The 17,726-nt window shown below is 50.3% G+C and overlaps 2 protein-coding genes and 1 non-coding gene across 3 annotated transcripts; 2 read left to right on the top strand and 1 right to left on the bottom strand.

Annotated features, from left to right (window-relative positions):
• The first annotated feature begins 5,643 nt into the window (after positions 1-5,643).
• ZNF428 (zinc finger protein 428) lies at positions 5,644-16,591 on the top strand. The gene is made up of 3 exons (XM_004388774.2): positions 5,644-5,681; positions 8,809-9,017; positions 15,932-16,591. Exons 2-3 carry the CDS (start codon positions 8,942-8,944, stop codon positions 16,429-16,431), a joined length of 576 nt encoding a protein of 191 aa, XP_004388831.1. The 5' UTR covers positions 5,644-5,681; positions 8,809-8,941; the 3' UTR covers positions 16,432-16,591.
• Positions 8,977-11,504, bottom strand: SRRM5 (serine/arginine repetitive matrix 5). The gene is made up of 4 exons (XM_023742777.1): positions 10,544-11,504; positions 10,187-10,483; positions 9,630-10,120; positions 8,977-9,593 (listed from the first exon to the last, which is right to left on the bottom strand). The coding sequence occupies exons 1-4, from the start codon at positions 11,491-11,493 to the stop codon at positions 8,977-8,979; spliced, it is 2,355 nt and encodes a 784-aa protein (XP_023598545.1). The 5' UTR covers positions 11,494-11,504.
• Positions 13,565-13,635, top strand: TRNAR-UCU (transfer RNA arginine (anticodon UCU)). Its single transcript has one exon. It is a non-coding gene; the product is annotated as a tRNA-Arg (tRNA).
• Positions 16,592-17,726: the final 1,135 nt, after the last annotated feature.

Raw genomic sequence — 17,726 nt, 5'->3', positions numbered from 1 at the left:
GCGTTTGGAGTGGCTGTGTGTCTGCCCCTCTGCCCAGGGCTGCACCACTGTGGGAGAACCGGGTGGGGGAGCGGGGGTCTAACAGCTGCTGGTAGGTCCTATGGGAGAGGAGAGGGTCCTGACCTCATCAAGGGCATCTCCACCCTCCCAAGAAACCTGTTTTTGTGTATTTTTTTTTTCCTGGCCACTCCTTTAGCTAAATGGTCACCTAGCCTTTTCTCAGAGCCCTGGTGGCGCAGTGATTAAGAGCTATGGCTGCTAACCAAAAGGTCGACAGTTCAAATCCACCAGCCACTCTCTGGAAACCCTACAAGGCAGTTCTATTCTGCCCTATAGGGTCGCTATGAATCAGAATTGACTTGACGGCGACGGGTTTGGTTGGTCTTTCCTCTTTGGCATGAGCTACCCTCTCCCCCTGCCCGTGGCCTAGAGACTCATGGTGGCTTCCCTCACCCCTGTCATCAGTCTCCAAGGGGGCTTTCAGTTCCCTCTCACCCTGTCCCTACCCTGTTTAAAACTCTTCCCTGGCTCCCATCACCTCTAGATAAAGTCAAAGCTCCTTAGCCTTGCATTCCAGGCCCCTCAATCATTCATTCATCTAAATTTTAGATGAATGATTCTAATTTTAGATTCTGAAACATATTGAACTCTTATTATGTGCCAGGTGCTGCTCACAGGTCTGGAGATCCCATGGTGACTAAAACAGGCCAACGTTAGGTGTTGCACACTGCTGTCGCTAATCGCACTGTTTGTTAGCGACAAACCCCACCGTTATCACTACCTGCCTGGCAAGGATCAGCATAAATCCAAGTCCCACCTGGAAGTAGACCCAGGCTTCACTTTCCCACATCTCTTCTTGTCACCAGCCACTTCTGCGGCACTTCCTCTCACCCTAACCACCCAAAGTTAGGTCAAAACATCCCCGGCCACGGGAGCCAGGTCATCAGGTACCAGCCATGGGCTCAGGAATCTGCACAACTCCCTGCACTTCAGACCAGCCAGCCCCTCTGTCTGCCTCTAGCCCCCTGGGGCTAGGTCACAAGCTAGAAGGTCTTGGTCGTTCATTGACTGGCCATGCAGCCTTTCCCTGTCCATCAGCCACCCAAAGCTGGTTCCTCATGAGTTAGGTCTCTGTCCTTGGCCCTCTTCTGAATTAGCCACCCTGACCTAAATCAAAATTTCATTGTCCCTGTGGGTTCGTTAATTCTCAATAACAGCTCATAAAATTCATAGAAACTATTGCCTGTACTTGCAGTTACCCATTGATTATAACCAGAAAGGATACAAGGAAAAGACTCATCAGGCATGTCTGGGAGAGTCCCCGGCATAGGGCCTTCGTTGTCCCCAGAGACATACCCCCTGTCCAGCATGTGGATGTTATCACCAAATCCAGGAAGCAAGCCCCCCCAAAAAAGAGCTCCAAGGCTTTGGGTCCTTTATAAGTCATTGGGACCCCCAAAGTATATGCATGACTGGGGTCTTAATGCATAGTTATGATTGGTTCAATCAGTGAATATGCATGACTGCATCTTGCCCCCACCCTTCCCGAGACTATTTGCCAGGGTGGAGCCTGTGTATCCCCCTACTTATTTACACATGTTTAAGTGTCGCCCGGCTGTTTTAAAAGAACAAAGAACACCTTAATTGTTTGGGCTGTTTTCAGAAATCAGAGACAAAAGGCCAAGCCAAATTCTTTGTCCCAAACTGGGGTTAAACACAGTTTAGCAGTAATCTGAAACTTGATCTTCTAGGCTCTAAGGACTCAAAGTGAAACAGGGTGATTCCATTCTTACCCTCTTAAAGCTTTTATAAGGAAAGCAGACAATAGCCAAGGAAGCAGAAAAACTTAATTTCAGATGGCAATAAATAGTATTAAGATAAAATGCAGAGTAAGGGAGTATGGGGTGCTATTTTTAACTTGTTATTATGGAGAACTTCAAACATACAGAAGTAGACAGACAATTAAGTTCCACGCACCCATCATCCCAGCCTCAACAATTCATTGACTCATGGCCAATCCTGCTTTACCCATAATACCACTCACTTCAACGTTATCCTAAAGCAAATCTGGAGGTGCTATTTTACGAAGATCAGGGAAAGCCTCTCAGATTGACATCTGTGCCAAGAACAAATGGTGAGCACAAGGGCGGCTGTTAAAAAATCAGAAGGAAAAGCACTTTCTGGCAGAGGGAACAGCAAGAGCAAAGGCCTGAGATGGTAAAGAGATTGTGTTTGAGGTGAAGTGGAGCTAGACAGGAGTGGAGTAGATAAACAGGAGAGAAATGGATGAGGACAGAAAGATAAGCTTGACCAGACCAAGTCCCCGGGTTAAGAACTCGTACTTAAGAATGGAGTGCCATACAGCCTACTGTATTAAAATTTGAGTTAAATACAAGCAGTCCCCAGGTTAAACTCTACTTGTTCTAATGTTCTGTAAATCTGCCCTCCCTTTGAAACGATTGAACCAACCCCTACTCGCAACAAATTCTTCATCACAATCACCTTCAATTTATGCACGTGCAGCTTTTAAATCACTGAAAAGGTTTCAAGTCTTTTTTTGCATTAAAGTAAGGCTAAATAAGAACTGTAGGCACCTGCTCTGACTCACCTACAAATTCTTAAAGACACACTTAGGAACACATCTCGTGTGTGACCCGGGGAATGCCTGTACAATGGTTCATAATAACGAACGCACGCACTGCTTTGTGATGCTCGTGAAAACATCGCGCGGCTTCAGCGGTTAGTCAGCTTGTGGAAGGAAAAGCTGTCTGCCATTTTACCTTGGAACACGTTGCTGTTAACACTGCGTTGAGTGCGTAATTTTGGCTTAACTTTTCCTCTCATTTACCCTTCTAACCACGCCTCCAAAGCGTAAAGCTGATGCAAGTGCTGGTGATGCATCAAAGAAAAGGAAAAGGAAAACGATCACGATTGAAAATAAAGTGGAAATAATAAAGCGATCAGAAAGAGGTGAAACGCCATCGGCCATTGGAGAAGCGTTAGGCTACAGTCGGTCAACGGTCGGAACAATTTTAAAGAATACAGTGAGAATAATGGAGCATGTGAAAGGCTCTGCCCCGATGACAGCTACAATTATTACTAAGCAACACAGTGGTTTAATTATTGACATGGAAAGGCTATTGATAATTTGGTTAGATGATCAAAATCGGCGTAATATGCCTATTAGCCTGACTTTAGTGCAAGAAAAGGCTCGAAGTCTTTTCAATGATTTAAAAGCTGCACGTGCAGCAAGTGAAGGCGATTGTGATGAAGAATTTGTTGCGAGTAGGGGTTGGTTCAATCGTTTCAAAGGGAGGGCAGATTTACGTAATATGAAAGTGCAATGTGAAGCAGTGAGTGCGGATATAAGTGCTGTCAGTGATTTTTCTGAAAAGACGAAAAAAAATATTGAGGAAGGAGGTTATTTGCCAGACCAAATATTTAATGTAGATAAGATGACAGCATTTAAGGAAGAAGACTCGGACCTAAAAACTCCCGAACTGGAAAAGTTTTTGACGAAAGAGTTAGCTGAAGCCTTTCATCTCATTGAAGCAGGGATGGCAAAGTTAGAGGAGCAAGATCCTAATACAGAGAGGTTCACCAAAGTTTACCGTACAGTTACCGAGGGCCTCAGCTGCTACAAGGCCATTTATGACGAGAAAAAGAAAAGCTCTATACAAACCTCCCTTGATGCCTACTTCAAGAAATTGATTCCAGTAGTAAACCCCCCGGCTCCAGCACAATCAAACCCTGACTCTCCAGCACCAGGCCCATCATCTTCAATAGTAGCGATCTCTCCATCACCTTTTCCTCCATCATCCAAGATATCAATGGAACAAGAGTAAGCGTTAACATTTAATCATGATCTTTTTCTATCTAAACTGTTTCAAGAACTGTTTAATTTTTTTTACAGTACTGTATACCTACACACATAACACAGATTCTCTCCAGTACAATACTGTATACAGTTACTTTTATTATTATTGCATTATTATGTACTGTAATGTTCAAGATGTTTTAGTGTATTTGGAAGTGTTTCTTGAGTGTTTTATATGCATAGAAAGGTAAAACATATACTATATACTAAGACAAACATTTGACTAAAAAAAAAAACCAAATCCGTTGCCGTCTAGTTGATTTTGACTCATAGCAACCCTATAGGACAGAGAACTGCCCCATAGGGTTTCCACGGAGCGGCTGGTGGACTGGAACTGCTGACCTTTCGGTTGGTAGCCGAACGCTTAACCAGTGTGCCACCAGGATGCGGAAAAAGAACCGTACTTTCCTATTCCGACTTACCTACAAATTCAACTTAAAGACAGGCTTAGGAACTGACCTCATTTGTAACCCAGGGACTGCCTGTATAGCCATGATAAGGAGTTTGGATTTTCTTCCAAGTGCAATGGGATGCCATTGGAGAGTTTTAAGCTGGGATGTGTCAAAGTCACTTCCTTCTGGAAGTCTGGAATGCTGTAAGAAACTTCCTATACCCTCAGTATACAGTCTGAGTGAAAAAGCCTTAGTCCCTGGGTGGTGCAAACTGTTAATGAACCTCAAAAGAAAGGCCTGCCAATCTATTTCCAAAAGGTCACAGCCATGAAAACCCTATGGAGCTGAGTTCTGCTCTGTCACACATGGGGTCACCTTGAGTCTTAATTGACAGCAACTGATTTGACCGGTAGGAGCCTTTCCCCTCTCCCACTCGGTGTTCCAGGCATACTAAACTGCTTTCACTTCCTCAAACCATGCACTTTTTGCCTCTGGCTGTTCGTCTGCCAGAAAGATTCCCATTCTAGCTCCATGCTATTCTTCACTTAAAGATCACTGCCTCCTGGAAGCTTTTCCTGAACTCCAGATTGGGACAGGGGCCTCCTCGGGGCTCGCACAGCCTCCTACACATCAGCCATCTCAGGTCTGACCAGTCTCTGATCTTGCTTTGCCTGGGGCGCCAAGAGGGTAAGGGCCGGGTATGTCTTGTTCACCGCAGGAAACCATGAGACAGGGCCTGACCCTAAAAAAAAATCAATATTTATCCAGGTTGCACGAGGAGGGGGGTGTCTGATAAGGGCCTTGGCCTCTGTGACCCCTCTCCAGATGCAAATTGATCCCCAACCCAGACTAGACCTCCGCGCTAGTCCGCAGTCCCGGTGCGCAGGCGCTATTTGCTCAGCCCCGGCCCCCGGCCCCCGGCCCCCGGCCCCCACCCCCGCTATGCTAATCACTGCGCTCAAGAGTAAGGCTTCTCTTGGGAATATGCAAATCACTCCTTCCAGCAGGAGGCCTTCCATTGTCCCGCACTAGGATTATGCAAATGAGAAGGCCTCCTGTTGAGGATCCAACCGAACTGACGACCCCCACGCTATCCCATTTTTATAAGGCCGCGTTCTTGCTCCGCACACACGCACGCGCGTGTCCTGCAGCTTCTAGGTCTACCCGCGGACTATACCAAGAGCACCTAGCCAGTGAGGGGCGCATCCCGGCACCCCCTGAGCAGGCCTCTCCGAGAGCCAGACCCGGATAGCCCCTCTTCTCACAGTGTGACAGGAATGGTCCATTTCGGAGCGCAAGCGCCCTAGGCCCTTCACGCCCCTTGCGCTCCCTCCTACCCAACTTGCAGCGCACGCGCAGAGCCGGGGTGTGCAGCCGCCACCGCTGAGCCCGAGCGGGGGCCACCAGCGCCGGTAAGTGTTCGGGGCAGGGGTTCGCGGGGCATGCCGGGAAGCGGGCGCTATGGCCCCTTTGCATGATGGGAGTGACGGCTCCTGTCACCGAGGAACCGGCAGTGGTCTTGGGCCGTGGTGGCTCGAGGGCGAGACCCAGGTTCCCTTTTCTCTCTTTCCGCAGCTCCGTGCTGCCCTGGGGCATCCTGGGAAAACAGGACTCCCAGACCGATGTAGCACTGTGGGAGTCCCTCTGCTAGTCCTTATAGGCCTGGTGCATTCTGGGAAGGATTATCCTAGTTCCTTGTGGGGAATTTTTGTAATACCCCCCCCCCCATCTTGAAAGGTGGTCATTATAGGCCAGAGGCATCTTGGGAAGAATTACTCTAGGGCATTTTTGGGAACTGGTCCTTATTGTTTTGTACATAAGATTTTGCCCTGGCCTCTTTGCTTTAGTGTTGTGGGAACGGGTGGCTGTTGTGTTCACGCAGGGGATCTTGGGAGTTGTTTGCTGTAGACTTGGGGCATTGTCAGGGCAGTTTGGCTTATGGTATTGAAAGAGATTCATTTGTGACCCTCTAAGATCTTGAGAGCCAGTCTATCCCCCACAGGCATTGTGGGAGAGGCCTCACGCACCAAGGGATGCCTCCGCCAGAGGTGTGGCGTTTTTCTGAAGGGGCCTTGTATGATGTGGGCTTGGAGAAGGGTAGACCAAAACAGATGGGCATTGCCCCCTGGTAGCCTCATGGGAAGTCCTGATTGTCCCTGGTGTACAGTGGCCAGATTAAATATAGGACACTCAGTTAAATTTGAAATTCAGATAAACAATAATCTCTTTGAAAATTATGCCCCAAATATTGCAGGTGACATACTTAGCTTATAACTGGGTTCACTCTGTTTTTATTTGCTAAATCTGGCAACCCTATCCTGGAGTAAAGTAGAATTCCCAAATTAGATGAGGGCCTCCAGGTAATAGAGTATCATGAGAACTCTTCTGTCCTTTCTTGTCCTTAAAATCCCAGATCCAGGTGTCTTCTTTAGGAAGCTTCCCTGCCAATGATGCCAGCCAAAGCTGGCATTAGTCCTGTCTTAGTCATCCAGTGCTGCTCCAACAGAAATACCACAAGTGGATGGCTTTAACAAGGGGAAGTTTATTCTCTCACAGTCCAGTAGGCTACAAGTCCAAATTCAGGGTGTCAGCTCCAGGGGAACGCTTTCTCCGTTGGCACTGGAGGAAGGTCTGTGTTGTCATCAATCTTCCTTTGGTCTGGGAGCTTCTCTGTGCAGGAACTTCAGGTCAAAGGACGCACTCTGCTCCCTGCTCCTGACACTGCCTTCTTGGTGGTATGAGGTTCCCCATTCTCTGCTTGCTTCCCTTTCCTTTTATCTCTTGAGAGATGAAAGGTGGTGCAGGCCACACCCCAGGGAAACTCCCTTTACATTGGATCAGGGATGTGACCTGGGTAAAGGTGGTGTTACAGTCCCACCCTAATCCTCTTTAACGTAAAAATTACAATCACAAAACGGAGGCCAACCACACAATTCTGGGAATCATGGCCCAGCAAAATTGATACACACATTTTTGGGGGGACATAATTCAAACCATGACAAGTCCTTAGCATTAAACTTGACCTCCAGGCTTGAAGGGACCATGTATTTTCCATCATCGTATCCCCAGTGCCCAGCACAGGCCTTAACATATAAGGGTTGCAGCTGAGGCTGCCTGCCCTTTTTGCTGACTGGCTCCACATGGCTCTCTACCTTCGGGGAGAGAGCCAAAACCAAACCAAACCCATTGCGGTCAAGTGCATTCTGACTTATAGCGACCCTATAGGACAGAGTAGAACTGCCCTATAGGTTCCAAGGCTGTAATCTTTATGAAAAAAGACTGCCACATCTTTCTCCTGGGGAGCATGGCTGGTAGGTTCAAACCACTGACCTTCGGGTTAGCAGCCAAGCACTTAACTACTGCACCACCAGGGCTCCTTTCAAAAGAAGTAGGGGTGTGAGTGTTTGTAGGGAGTATTGGTGAGGAGGGAGAAAAAGGAAAGGAGTCAGGGAAGGCTTCTTGAAAAAGGTAGTATTTGGGCCGGGAAGAAGTACAGAGGTTGTTGTGTTTGAGGTGGGCTTTGAAGGGTGAGTGGGAGTTCTCCAGGCAGACAAGGGGAAAAGAGGACATTGTAGACAGCAAAAGATGCGGAAGGGCTTGGCGTGCGCAGGGAGAGGTGAGAAGTCTGGAGTGGCTGGAGTTTATAGAGGGGTGGGGGTGGGAATAGCAACAGCCACCGTTCATGGAGTACCTACCACATACTAGTAGTTTATATTTACGATCCTACTGAATCTTCAAAAAATCTTTTCAAGGGAGAGATCATTTTATAAGAGGTAGGATGACATGGCTTCAGATTCTAGTTCAGCACCTACCAGATGGTGTGACCTTGGGCCAGTTGTTTATTCTCTCTGCGCCTTAGTGTTCTCATCTTTACAATGGAGATAATAATCTCTTTCTTAACATGGTTATCAATAAAACAGGAGTTGAGCCCTGGAAGCCTCTTTCCTACAGAGAAACAAACAGGCCAGAGAAGTTAAGTCCTCTGCTTGAAGCCACACAGCTTTGAGAGTGGCAGATTTAGGATTCAAACCTAGACACCACCATGCCAAGGTATAAATTGATATAGAACTAGGGCTGACATTCACAGACTGGTACAGCCATATCCTTTGTTTAAATATTGAAATACTTCCTGACTGACTGGTATATCACATTACACAAAGTAATCCTTACCCTCAGCTGCCACTTTGGGCCCCCTCCCATCCCCCGGACCTCCCCACAATTCAGCAGCTTAAGGGTTAATGGCTAGCACAGCACCCTGCTCCACTCTTGGTTCTCATTGGTGCCTGTGCCAGTACCGGTGGCTAACTGTTTGGAATGTGAATAAGAACCACAGACAGCCCTGTTACCCAGATGGGGAAATTAAGACCTACAGAGAGGCAGGGTCAGGCAAGCTCAGTCAAGGCCTTGTAGGCTGTCAGGGACAGAACTACAGCCATCTTTGTCTCACGTCCAGTGCTGACCACACAGCTGGGCCTGGGAGGGGGGGTGCTATGTAAATATTTATTGAGTCACCATGGGCCTTTCCTTTCCCCTACCCAGTATCCCTCTCAACCTGCCAACAGTCTGCATTGGAGAAGCACTTGTGGCCAGAGGTGTGGCTGTGGAGAGCTGGCCGGGGAGGGACACTGCCCAGCTGCTGCTCTGCTCCTGTCTCCTGTCCCCTCCCCTGGCCATGACAGAGACCCGTGAGCCAGCTGAGACTGGGGGCTACGCCAGCTTAGAAGAAGATGATGAAGACCTCTCCCCAGGTGAGGTGGTCTTCGACGTGGTGGTGTTGGCGTGAATATCATCCTGTCTTGGGGTTTGGACTCTGCCAAGAATTCTTGATGGGGAGGGGCTTCTTGTCTTGCTGAGGGTTCTATTCTGACTAGGACTCCTTGCCCTGCTAGAGGAGCTCTTCCAGCAGAGGTTTCTAGATTGGCTATGATCTCTGTCCTTGCTGGGGATTCTAGATCGGCTGTGATCGCTCTCCTTGCTGGAAGTTCTAGATCCGTCGCAACCTTTCTCTTTGTTGGGGGTTCTAGAACGGTTGCGGCCTCTGTCTTTGCTGAGTGTTCTAGAGCGGCTGTGGCCTCTTTCTTTGTTGGGGGTTCTAGAGTGGCTGTGGCCTCTCTCCTTGCTGAGCGTTCTAGAGTGGCTGCAGCCTCTCTCTTTGCTGTGTGTTCTAGAGCGGCTGCGGCCTCTCTCCTTGCTGTGCATTCTAGAGTGGCTGCGTCCTCTCTCCCTACTGAGAGTTCTAGAGCGGCTGCGGCCTCTCTCCCTGCTGAGAGTTCTAGAGCGGCTGCGGCCTCTCTCCCTGCTGAGATTTCTAGAGCGGCTGCGGCCTGTCTCCCTGCTGAGAGTTCTGGAGCGGCTGCGGCCTCTCTCCCTGCTGAGAGTTCTGGAGCGGCTGCGGCCTCTCTCCCTGCCGAGAGTTTTAGAGCGGCTGTGGCCTCTCTCCCTGCTGAGAGTTCTAGAGTGGCTGCTGCCTCTCTCCTTGCTGTGCATTCTAGAGTGGCTGCGGCCTCTGTCCCTACTGAGAGTTCTAGAGCGGCTGTGGCCTCTCTCCCTGCTGAGAGTTCTGGAGCAGCTTTGGCCTCTCTCCCTGCTGACAGTTCTAGAGCGGCTGCGACCTCTCTCCTTACTAGGGGTTCTAGATAGACTGTGATGTCTCTTTTTGGTAGAGGTTCTAGATGGGGAAAAATGCCTCCCCTTGCTGGGGGTTCCAGATCGACTATGATCTCTCTCCCTGCTGGATAGTCTAGTTTGATATCTCTTCTTGATGGAGGTTCTAGATCGGCTAGGACTCTCCTTGCTGGGCCTTCTAGATCGGCTGTGATCTCTCTCCTTACTAGAAGTTCTAGGTCGACTGCTATCTCTGTCTTTGCTGGATGTTCTGGATCGGCTGCCATATCTCTCCCTGCTGGGTCTTCTAGACTGACTATGACTTCTTTCCTCACTGGGGGTTCTAGACTGACTATGACTTCTTTCCCTTCTGGGGCTTCTAGATTGAGTATGACTTTTCGTCTTGCTGTGGGTTCTAGACTGGCTATGTCTTCTTGTCTGGCTGGGGGTGTGCTTCCGGGTGCGACTTCTTGCCCTACTATGAGATTCCCAACTGTGACTTCTGGTCCTGCTGATGATCCTCTTCTGACTGTGACTTCTGGTCCTGCTGGAGGTCCTCTTCCGACTGTGACTTCTTGCCCATCTGGGGGTTCTAGACTGACTGTGACTTCTGGTCCTGCTGGGAGTCCTAGACCAGCTACGACTTCTGGTCCTGCTGGTGGTCCTAGACTGGCTATGACTTCTGACCCTGCTGGGTGCACTAGGCTGGTTGTAACTCCTGACCTCGCCAGACAGCTTAGGTGGGCTGTGACTCCTTTCCCTACTGGGGGTGATCATCTGACTGTTACTCTTCACTCTCCTTGGGGACAGTGGAAAATGGCTGTAACTCTTCTCCTTGATGGCAGTCCTAGTCGGGCTGTGACTCTTTGCCCTGCTGGGGATGGCAGCCAGCCCGGAATTGCTTCCCACACCTGAGGCCCCCGGTGGGCTGTAACTCTTCTCCTTGCTCATAGTTCTAGGCTGGCTGTCATTCCTTTCCTGGTTGGTGCTTCCGGGCCGGCTGTGACTCCTCCCCCCATGGTGTTTGTGCTGGGAAGTAGGAGTACTCACCCTTCTGGGCATGCCTGCTCTGGCCCCCTGAGTTCTCATCCTGCTGGGAGTGCTGGCCCTACTGGGCGACCTGTTGGAGTTGCGGCTTCCCCTTCTGCCGGTAGTTCTGCCCCGGCTGTGCGTGCTCCTCTGCCGGTGGCGTCTTGCCTCGCTGGCCTTGGTCTCAGTGCTGGCCCTGCTGGGTGTTCTCCCCTTGCTTCGGACCCGGGACTTGCTGCTGGGCTGGTTGGAAGGTGTCCTGGTACTTGTGGATCGGGTGGACTTGGAACTGCTTGGGCTCGTGACCGAGTTGGGGGCTGTTGATGGCTTGGTAGGCACTGAGGAGGTGTTGGGCGTTGTTGGTAAGGTGGTCTTCAAGGAGTCAGGAGGCTTGGGAGATGTGGCGGGCTTGGAAGGTCCGGTGGATGCTGGAGGCATGCTGGGCTTTGAGGATCTCGCAGGTGGAGAAGGCATGGTAGGCGCGAAAGGGCTGTGGTCCTGGGAGTTACAGTGGACATGAAAGACCTGGTAGCTGTGGACAATGACCTGATTGCCTTTCACAGGCCAACTGGGTGAAGTCATAGTGGGCATGGAAGACCCTGCAGGACAGGTGGTGTGAAGTCAGAGGTGGGAGGAGAGAGCAGGGAGGGGCCCAGGACTGGGACTGTTTACTCTGGGTTTTGCATCCATTCAGCAAGTGTCTCCTGAGACTGACTCCTGCTCAGCCTTGCTGGGGACATGGAGCTAGGTCAGACCCCGGTCCTGCCTTCAAGGAGTCTCTCGTCTGCTGGGGAAGACAGGCAGACAGTCACTGCCCAGGGCAGTCAGGGTGTGATAGAGGGTGGCACAGGGCCAGGAGCAGAAGTTTGCCTGGAGAGGAGGGGAGGGGCGCTTCAGGCAGAGAACAGCAGAGGCAAAGGCCTGGAGGAGGGAGAGCAGGGCCTTGGGGTTACCTTTGTCCATCCGACCCCCGCATCCTTTGCTGGGCAGGGTCGGGGGGGACCCCATACCCCAGCCTCCAAGATGATCAGGGCAGTGATGGGGGAGGTCCTTGGGGAAGTGGGGAGGACACCTCTGCCTGGGAGCCCGGGGAGGGGGGCAGGCATCAGGGATGGTGGCTTCACAGAGGACGGAGCCTGTGCTGGGTTCTGAAGGATGAGTAGGAGGTTGCCAGGTAGACAGAGCGGGGAACAACAATCCAGGCAGAGGGGCCAGCCTATGCCAGAGCCTCAGGAAACATTTGTTAAATCGCAGGGAGGCAGGTGGACAGAGGCAGGAGCAAGTAAGAGACAGAGAGAGCTGCAGGGAGGGGCGTGCAGCCATTTATCACCCATCCTGGGCTGGGCGATGAGTCAGAGCAGGCCTGCCCTCCTGGTCTGGTGGGGGAAAGACCTGGACGCAGATGGCCACAGCCCTGGGTCTGGAATGTCTGACAGCCTGGGATGAGGAGGGAGGCCTCATACTGGGTCCCGAAGGATGATGGGGAAGCTAGGAGAGGACATTCTCAGCAGAGGGAACAGCACACATGAGGGCCTTAGGAAAGGCCTGTTGGGTTGAATGCAGAGCTGTCCATTCCACAGATATGTATTCAGCACTGTGTTTGTGACAGGCACTGGTCTAGATGCTGGGGACACAGCAGTGAAGCAGACAAAGTCCCTGCTCTCGGGGACAGGCAGTGAACACACACACAAGTAAATGTCATATACAGTGAACCAGAGATGAGGAGAAAAATAAAGCAGTCAGGTGTGTAGGGAGGGGTTCCTGGTTAGACAGGCTGGCCAGGGTGTCTCAGAAGGTGGAGGGAGGGAGCTTTGGTCCGTTGGCAGAGAGGGAGGCACAGGCTCTGAGGTGGCGGGTGCATGGTGAACAGTGAGGCACTCAGTGGCTGAGGTGAGGTCAGAGAGGTGGTCCCTGCAGCCTGTGGCCCCTGTGATGATGTGAGTGAGGCGGAGCAGAGGGTGCCCTGGCTGGCTGTGTTTTACCAGGATCCCTCTGGGCTGCTGGAGGAAAGAGATGGGAGGAGGGTCCAGGAGGGACACAGGAAAAGGCTGTTTCTGTCCTAAAGAGATGCTTTGGATACTTTCCTGCCACCACGGCTGAAGAAGCCAGTATTTTCCCACACTGCAGCTGTAGACCCCCGATCATCACCTTGTGTGCGCACTTCCCATAGTGACTGCTTGATGTCCTTGTTCCCATAAATTGATTTTAAATCTTTCCCAATTTATTTTTGACCTAAACTTGTCCTAGGCAATAAGACCCATGTAATCACAGTAACGCATGTATGTATAAAACCAAAAACCCCGTGCCGTCGAATCGATTCTGACTCATAACGACCCTATAGGGTTTCCAAGGAGCGGATTCAAGCCGCCAACTCCTTGGTTAGCAGCCAAATGCTTAACCACTGTGCCACCAGGGCTCCTTCATATGTATGTAAAGATATCCTAAAGGAGCCCTGGTGGTGCACTGGTTAAGTGCTCAGCTGCTAACTGAAAGGTCAGTGGTTCAAATCCACCAGCCACTCCACAGGAGAAAGATGTGGCAATCTGCTCCCATAAAGATTTACAGCCTTGGAGACCCTACAGGGCAGTTCTGCTCTGTCCTGTAGAGTAACTATGAGTCAGAATCAACTTGATGGCCATGCGTATAGGTGTATCTAGTCAGGGCAGTGGTGGTTCAGTGGTAGACTTCTTGCCTTCTATGCAGGAGACCCAGGTTCAATTCCTGGCCAGGGCACCTCATGTGCAGCCACCACCCGTCTTGTCAGTGGAGGCCTGTGTGTTGCTGTGGTGCTGAACAGACTAAGCGGAGCTTCCAGACTAAGATGGAGTAGGAAGAAAGGCCTGGTGACCTGCTTCCAAAAATCAGCCAGTGAAAACCCTATGGATCACAACAGTCTGATTCACAACCGATCGTGGGAATAGTTTAGGACCAGGCAGCGTTTCATTTCATCGTGCGTGGGGTCACCGTGAGTCCGGGCCCACCTGATGGCAAGTAACAACAATAGGTAGCCATAAAACCTGTTGTCGTTGACTTGGTTCTGACTCACGGTGACCCCACGTGTTACAGAGGAGAACTGCTGCATAGTGTTTTCTTGGCTGTCACCTTTACAGGAGCAGATCTCCAGGCCTTTCTTCCATGGTACTGCTGGGTGAGTTTGTATCACCAACCTTAGGTTAGTCAAGTGCAAACCGTTTTTGCCACCTAGAGACCTTGTAAATAAATATCTTGATTCACTTAACATATATCAAAAAATATATATAGTCACTTCTTGTTATTCGTGGTAGTTATGTTTTATAAGGAGTCCCTGAGTGGTGCAAACAGTTAACACACTCGGCTGCTAACCAAAAGGTTGGAGGTTCGAGTTCACCCAGAGGGGCCTTGGAAATAAGACCTGGCGATCTACTTCCAAGAAATCAGCCACTGAAAACCCTATGGAGCACAGTTGTACTCTGACATATGAGGTCGCCACGAATTGGAGTTGACTCTATGGCAACTGGTTTTATGTTTTATAAAGTCTCTGCAGACACTGAATTAGGAAATACTGAACTGTTGCTTCTAGGGGAAATACAAGGTTAGGTTCCTGTGAGCCTCTGGTCACAGGATTTCCATCAGCTGATCAATGCATACCCTTGTTTTATTTTTTTAAATTTATTTAATGCATATGGTTGATTCATTAACATTGAACTCACATCCAGTAGTCCTATACTCATGCCTAAATGAAGCTTATTTAACATACGTATTTCCTCCAGAAGGCACATCACAGCCTTCTTGCCCTTAGGAGCACCACACAGCACTTCAGCGCTGTGCTTGGGGGCCGTTTTAAACTGAAATCATCCAAAAAAGACAAACATGCAAAAAACATGGACTAAATAGACTGCGGAAAGAACGCTTGTTTACAGGATGAGAGCGGAAACAAAAAGGCAGAGTGGTACCTGTTTGACCTCAGCTGGGAACATGCTGGTCAGGCAGCTCAGATTTTTTGCCATTCTGCGCATGTCCGCAAATAACCGCAAAAGCACCATGAGTATTCACTTTGGGGTTATAAAGAAATCTTAGCCAGGAAGCAAATTTGCAAATATGGAATCCGTGAATAATGAGGCTTGCATGTATACGTATGTGTGTTTCAGTTTGCTAAAATATCTGTTCAAATAGTCGAGTGTTCACCTCCCTAAAATGGTTCAGCGTAGGCCCTTGCCCACATGTAGTATTCCCTGGTAGAACTGTAGAACTGAGCAACCTAACTGCCCTGTGCCTCAGTTTCCCCATTCGTCAGTTGGGCATAATGATAGGGTCTCCCTCAAAGGCTCGTTGTGAAGACTTAAGTGAGTTACCATATATAAACCCACTGCCGTCGAGTCAGTTCCAACTGATAGTGGCCCTGTAGGGCAGAGTAGAACTGCCCTGTAGAGTTTCCAAGGCTGTGATCTTTACGGAAGCAGGCTGCCACATCTTCCTCCTGCAGAGCGGTTCAAACCGCAGACCTTTTGGTTCGTGGCCGAGCACTTTAACCACTCTGCCACTAGGGCTCTAAAGGACTTAGAAAAGGACTTTTATTCAGAAAAACCTGTGAAAGCTGGAACCTGTGTAAGGCAGAAACCTGTCAGAGAAGGAAAACTCAAATTTTATTTTCGACTAATAGGGAGTGATAGAAAAGTGGTAAGACTGCACCTTGTCAGGGCGAAAACCGTGAGACCCGGGAACACAAGGCGGCCTGGTTCTGGCTCCCACAGGTTTCACTGTATTGTTATTGCTGTTGTTGTTTTTACTGCTGCCACTACTATTTCTTTGTTGTTCTTAAACCACGGAGGTGCAATTCACACAAGACATTCATTTGTCAGACACACAGATACTGAGTGTGTACTGTGTACCAGGCCTGTTGTATACACTGGGCATTCTGTGGGGAGGGGAAGGGTGGTTGCTGGGCCTGTCCATACTGTGGTGAGTCTGAATGGGGCTTAGGGAGGGGACAGCTGGGCACTGCCTTCTGTCTTCTGACATCGCTGTCTTTCCCCATCTGTCTGCTCTGCAGGTCCTGAGCATTCCTCTGACTCCGAGTACACTCTCTCAGAGCCGGACTCCGAAGAGGAAGAAGATGAAGAGGAGGAGGAAGAGGAGACCACTGACGATCCCGAATATGACCCCGGCTACAAGGTGAAGCAGCGCCTGGGGGGCGGCCGGGGTGGCCCGTCCCGCCGGGCCCCACGTGCAGCCCAGCCCCCGGGCCCCCAGGCCCAGCCCTGCCAGCTCTGTGGCCGCCCACCCCTTGGGGAGGCCCCACCAGGCACCCCACCTTGCCGGCTCTGCTGCCCCGCTACAGCCCCCCAGGAAGCACCAGCCCCTGAAGGCAGGGCCCTCGGGGAGGAAGAGGAAGAGCCGCCTCGGGCTGGGGAGTGCCGAGCAGCTGGGAGGGAGGAGGAGGAAGAGGAGGAGGAGGAGGGCTCCTACCAGTGTACAGAGTGCGAGGATTCCTTTGACAATCTTGGGGAGCTGCATGGCCACTTCATGCTGCATGCCCGGGGTGAGGTGTAGGCAGAGCCCCCTGCCCAGGGCGCTTGGCAGAAGGGGCGGGATGGGAGGAGGGGGCTGGGGAAATGGGGATGGCCACAGTGGTCATGCGGGATGGGGTACCGCCTATCTGTGTCGTCTTAGCAGTAGATGTGTGAAGGCCAGAATAAAAGCCAAATTCTGTGGGTGTCAGTCCAGCGTGTGTTTGGTGTGTGGGCATGTGTGCACAGGCATGGCCTGGGTATTTATCCCACCATCCCCCGGGCTCCTGCCTCGGGAACCTGAAGGTCATCATTGCCAAAATAACATTTACTGAACGCTCGTGTTCATTGTGATTTCTGTGGATTTACTCATAGAAGCTTGGCGCCTGTACCAGTTAGGTAGGCCCACGGCAGTAACAAGTAGACCCTAAAATGTAAACACTCAGACACAACACAAGTTTGTCTTCACACGCACAGTACTCCAGGGCGGGTATCACAGGCTGCACAGCAGCGCTCCTTGAGGCCTGCGGTCACCCACGCAGTCGAGGCTGGGTGGCCACCGTCCGGGTCCTGCTGGCTGAAGGGGAAGGACCGTGGAGGGAACATAGGGTTTCTCACAAGCCCCAGCTCTGAAGTGGCACATGTCGCTTCCATTTCCATTCCTTTGCTGAGCAATTATTCATATGGCCACAGCTAACTGCAAGGGTTCAAGGGAGCCTAGGCAAGGCAGTGTAGCCAAGTGTCCAGAAGTAGAAAACAGTTTTGGACTACAGCTCGGGCTTTCTGCCATGTTGCCTAAGAATCTTCACAAAGAGGACTTTAATTATAATTATAGCTACATTTACCAAGGGCTTCCTGGGTGCCAAGTGCTGGGCCAAGTACTTTACATATATATATATATATATTTATATATTGACTCGGAGAAGATGTGCATCTAGGAACTCACAAAAATAGAACCTTAATTATAATTATAGCTACCGCTTTCCCAGCGTGCTTTATTTCTGTGAGATCATCAAGTCCTTAGAATAACTTCAAGAGGTAGAGACTGTGATTCGTTGATTCACTTAACACATAATTTTGTGAGTGCCTGCTGTGTGCTAAGCACTGGGCAGATAATGGTGAATAAAAGAAAATTCTTGTCCTAAAGGAGTTTACATGGGGGGCAGAGGGGGCACTGGTGGAGACAGACCACAAACAAGTAAGCTGTAGCATATGATGGATGGTGCCCACAGCTGGGGAGAGAAGGGAGAACAGAGTGCTGGAAGGCATTGCAATTTTAAATAGTGTAGTCCTCCCTGAGGTCCCTGGGTGGCGCAAATGGTTTCCTTGTGGCTACAA

This window comes from Trichechus manatus, unplaced genomic scaffold, assembly GCF_000243295.1.
Source record: "Trichechus manatus latirostris isolate Lorelei unplaced genomic scaffold, TriManLat1.0 scaffold00216, whole genome shotgun sequence".
NCBI lineage: Eukaryota > Metazoa > Chordata > Mammalia > Sirenia > Trichechidae > Trichechus > Trichechus manatus.
This window is presented reverse-complemented; position numbering and strand designations above follow the sequence as displayed.

Coding starts and splice junctions, on each gene's coding strand:
- ZNF428 (XM_004388774.2), top strand. CDS start 8,942: ATGACAGAGACCCGTGAGCCAGCTGAGACTGGGGGCTACGCCAGCTTA. Junction 9,018..15,931: donor TGATGAAGACCTCTCCCCAG/GTGAGGTGGTCT, acceptor TCTGCTCTGCAG/GTCCTGAGCATTCCTCTGAC.
- SRRM5 (XM_023742777.1), bottom strand. CDS start 11,493: ATGCCCACTATGACTTCACCCAGTTGGCCTGTGAAAGGCAATCAGGTC. Junction 10,484..10,543: donor AGGGTCAGAAGTCATAGCCA/GTCTAGGACCAC, acceptor CAGCAGGACCAG/AAGTCACAGTCAGTCTAGAA. Junction 10,121..10,186: donor GAGGAAAGAAGTCATAGTCA/GTCTAGAAGACC, acceptor AGACAGAGATAG/CAGTCGACCTAGAACTTCTA.